At 35.4% G+C, this 3,649-nt stretch overlaps 1 protein-coding gene across 1 annotated transcript in view; it reads left to right on the top strand.

Moving 5' to 3' along the window:
- The window catches only part of LOC107617270 (DNA ligase 1-like), an 8,378-nt gene continuing 4,954 nt past the window's right edge, over positions 226-3,649 (top strand). Inside the window, exons 1-4 of the mRNA XM_021116980.1 lie at positions 226-370; positions 1,406-2,455; positions 2,632-2,665; positions 3,351-3,447. Coding sequence (XP_020972639.1) covers positions 1,496-2,455; positions 2,632-2,665; positions 3,351-3,447 — 1,091 coding nt within the window. The 5' untranslated portion in view covers positions 226-370; positions 1,406-1,495. The remainder of the gene's footprint in view (positions 371-1,405; positions 2,456-2,631; positions 2,666-3,350; positions 3,448-3,649) is intronic.

The following is a 3,649-nucleotide window of genomic DNA, read 5'->3' as shown; positions in this document are numbered from 1 at the left end:
AGGACCAAAATGGGTATATACTCTTATTTTAATTTAAAAATAATTAAATACTCACTTTTTTTGTTCCATTTTAACTTATCCATCTATTCTACCACTTTTGATGATTCTAAAAACACAAGGAATTCCCAAGTCACGATCGTTGATCTTGCACGTACGTCACGAACACCCTATCTTAGCCGTCGGATCCGAATTTGAGCGATGCCAATATTCCTACGTGGGAGTTAACTGCTGTTTAAATCCGCATTTGAAGTCCGAACTATATATTGTCGGAAACAACTATCCACCTTCACTTACTGACAGTGGCACAGAGAGCGAGAGAGAGGGAGGAACAACATAAGCTCAATTCTGTTCTCTTCGAAGCTCTGAATCTGTAAGTTCCTGCGCATCCAATTTCCCTTCTAACGCACCGTTTTAGCTCTTTGATTTGCAAAGTTTGCTTGCGTCTTTATAATTTTCTAGCTTCAATTGTTGTGTAGGTTTTTTTTATTTGTTCTTTTGGGTGGGGTGGAATCTGAGGTGTGGAATATAGGGCTTTGAATTGGTTAATTGGGTTAGAAGACTGGGACTTGCTTGATTTGATCTGATTTGATTCTTTGAGTTGGATTAGAGAGAATAGGTTACCTCTATGGTGTAATTAAGAAGATTATGGTGTTTTGACTTTTTAAGTTTCTGACTGTGAGTGTGCTGTGCTGTTGAGAATATTGTTTCGTGTTGGACGATTTGGTTCTTGTTGAGTTTGTTAGGAGTTAATGCAAAATTGAATTTCCAAATTTGAATTTTTAATTATTGCTTCTTAATTGGTGATAGTTTAATTATTTCTCTTCCTCAGGTGGATAGTACTGTTTATCATGTTCACCCCTTTTTCTCGCTTTGCATGTGGGTCAAATTCCATTCATTTGTTGGTTTGCATGTGGGTCAAATTCCGTTCATTCATAGCTATTGAAGTATTGATTGGCATGAATTTTTAAATTTTTTTTGGGGGTGCATTTCTATTAAATGCTCGAACCACAAACTCAGATGAATCCAAAATTTAAATAATTTTTATGTGTAAATATTATAGTTTAAACAAAAAAAATTGTCGTTTACTGCATGAAATCTCTTTTTTGTTCTGGTTGGTGGGGTGCAACAACAGAAATATTTTGTTCAGTTCAACTTTGGTTAAATTTTAATCTGTTGCTTGTAATGCCTTTTCAATTGATCTCAACAAGGATATTAGCATTCAAAATTTACGAATATCATGTCAACAAGACAACCGTTTTCCACTAAAATCTTTAAAACAATTTGTATGAACATATACTATCATTCAATGGTCCATGTCATTCAGCATTTCTTATCTTTTTCCTTTTATGTCTTTTATTTGATTTTGTTGTTTGACATATTTAGAGTAATGATTTTCTTTTCCCAGGTTGTTGTCCATTTTAACAAAGTGCAGTCAAAAGTGTATTTATAAAGGAGTAGTTTTGTAGCATTCCTGTAATCTGTAAATAAGATCAGTATGGGTGAGGAAGAACCTGTGACTGAAGTTTCCAAAGCAGATTCAAATGGCAAGAGTTTGTTGGAGAAAACTTTAAATGAAGGGGCAGAAAATAAGGACTTGGGAACTGATGGAGGAAATGTCTTGGAGAATAATGGAGTAAAAAAGTTGAAAGGGGCTGAAATAAATGGAGCTAATGAAGAGAAGAGAGCTGATGGTGTGGAAGAGATTGAAGGAGATAAAAAAGTTGGTAGTGCAGAAGAAGCAAAAGATGACAAGAAAATTGAAGAAGCAAAGGATGACAAGAAAGTTGAAGATGTGAAAGAAGTAAAAAAGGACAAGAAAGATGATGATGTGGAAGAAGAAAACGAGGACAAGAAAGATGATGGTGCAGAAGTCAAAGAGGATAAGGAAGTTAACAGTGTCGAAGAAGTAAAGGAAAATAAGGAAGTTGTTAGTGTGGAAGAAGGAAAGGAGGATAAGGAAATTGATGGTGTGAAAGAAGTATCAGAGGTTAAGAAAGATGATGATGGACTTAAACCTGAGAATGAGAAAACAGATGCAGATGAGGTCAAGGAAAGTAAAGAAGAAAAGGAAAAGGTTGAAGCTGAAAAACCAGAAGTGGATGCAATGGAAGTAGATGGTAACACTAAAGACATGCAGGAGAGTGGGGAAAAGAAAGACAAGGAGAAAATCGAAGCAGAGCTGGACGGCAACAAGGAAGAGGAGGATGAGGATGTGGATAATGCTGGAAAGTCAAAAGAAGAAGACAAAGCTGAAGATAACAAGGATAATAAAGGATCGAAAAAGCGTTCGAGAGGGAAGGTCAATGGGGAGAAAGTGAAAGAGAAAAAGAAGGAATTGACGAAGATAGAGCCAAGGACTCCAACTGTTGATCGTCCTGTTCGAGAGAGGAAATCTGTTGAGAGGTTGGTAGCATCAATAGAGAAAGATGCAAACAAAGAATTCCACATCGAAAAGGTGATCATTTTCAATTCAATATTTAAAAGATGTTGCCACAATTGTGTCTTGTATTAAGGTGTTACTTGATCCCATTAGATGGCTCCACATGGTGAGAAAAGGAAAAGCTTTGTTTGTTGTAATTGTATATTTTTGTTTTAACCCAATCTGCTTACTCTCTCATTTTCGAATTGCAGGGTCGTGGCACACCTTTAAAAGATATACCCAATGGTATGGTGCTCTCATTATGATTATATAACTGTTTTGTGAACCTTCAATGATAATGTATGACAAGGCTAAATGCTTAAATGCATTTTCCCCGATGTTGAGGAGTTTGCATCTTGAATCCTGCAGACATGCACAAGATAATTATTCAGACTTAAAAGTAGTCATTTTAGTGATGACTTGACAAGTCCATTAGCATGCACTGGGTTTTGTCTTATTAACTAGCTACATGAATTCTTTTCAATTCTAAACATTTTTTATAAAAAGGTTTATGTTCACTTCCTTTTCTGGTAAAAGAATTTTTTTACAACTGCATCTTCCGTTTCCCACACACAGTACCTTAAATGATGATAATAGCTGCATAAAGTTGAAAATATTCTAGCTTCTTTCTTCCAGTTTAAAAAGTTTTATGGCATGAGTTTAAGATAATTATAGTTGTTCCATGTTATTTAATGAGACAATATATCACTTGTAAACTTGGTCTATCAAAACTTAAGCACTTGAGATAATGGGTGAAGTGTAAATGGCCATAGTTGGGAGTAAGAGAAGAGTACCGTTTTCCATATCTAAGGTTAACCTAATATATTTATTTGATAATTTTGCCTTTGTTTGCCTGTGTTAAGTTTTGGATGATGTTTCTGCTTCTTCAATGCAGCTAATAACTTTTTGACTCTTGCATTTTCTGCTTCAGTGGCATTTAAATTATCTAGAAGGAAGACTGATGATACTTTCAAGTTGCTCCATACAATTCTCTTTGGAAGGAGAGGGAAGGTATGTTCTGCTTCATCAACTATCTTTGCTTTTCTGTTATAGTCGATTTATACACCATCACTTTTTGAATTTCTTGTGTTCAGTATTGTGCCATCTCTGTAAATTAAGATATAAGATATTACAGGGTGAGACTGTTAAAAGGCAAACGTTGTTAGGATGTCTAGGATTATGGAATTGGTGGGCGTCTCTCATGTTGTGATCCCCTGTGGTTCTGTTTTT

This window comes from Arachis ipaensis, chromosome B01 (assembly GCF_000816755.2).
Source record: "Arachis ipaensis cultivar K30076 chromosome B01, Araip1.1, whole genome shotgun sequence".
NCBI lineage: Eukaryota > Viridiplantae > Streptophyta > Magnoliopsida > Fabales > Fabaceae > Arachis > Arachis ipaensis.
The sequence above is the reverse complement of the archived record's forward strand: the minus strand, read 5'-3'. Positions and strand labels throughout refer to the sequence as shown.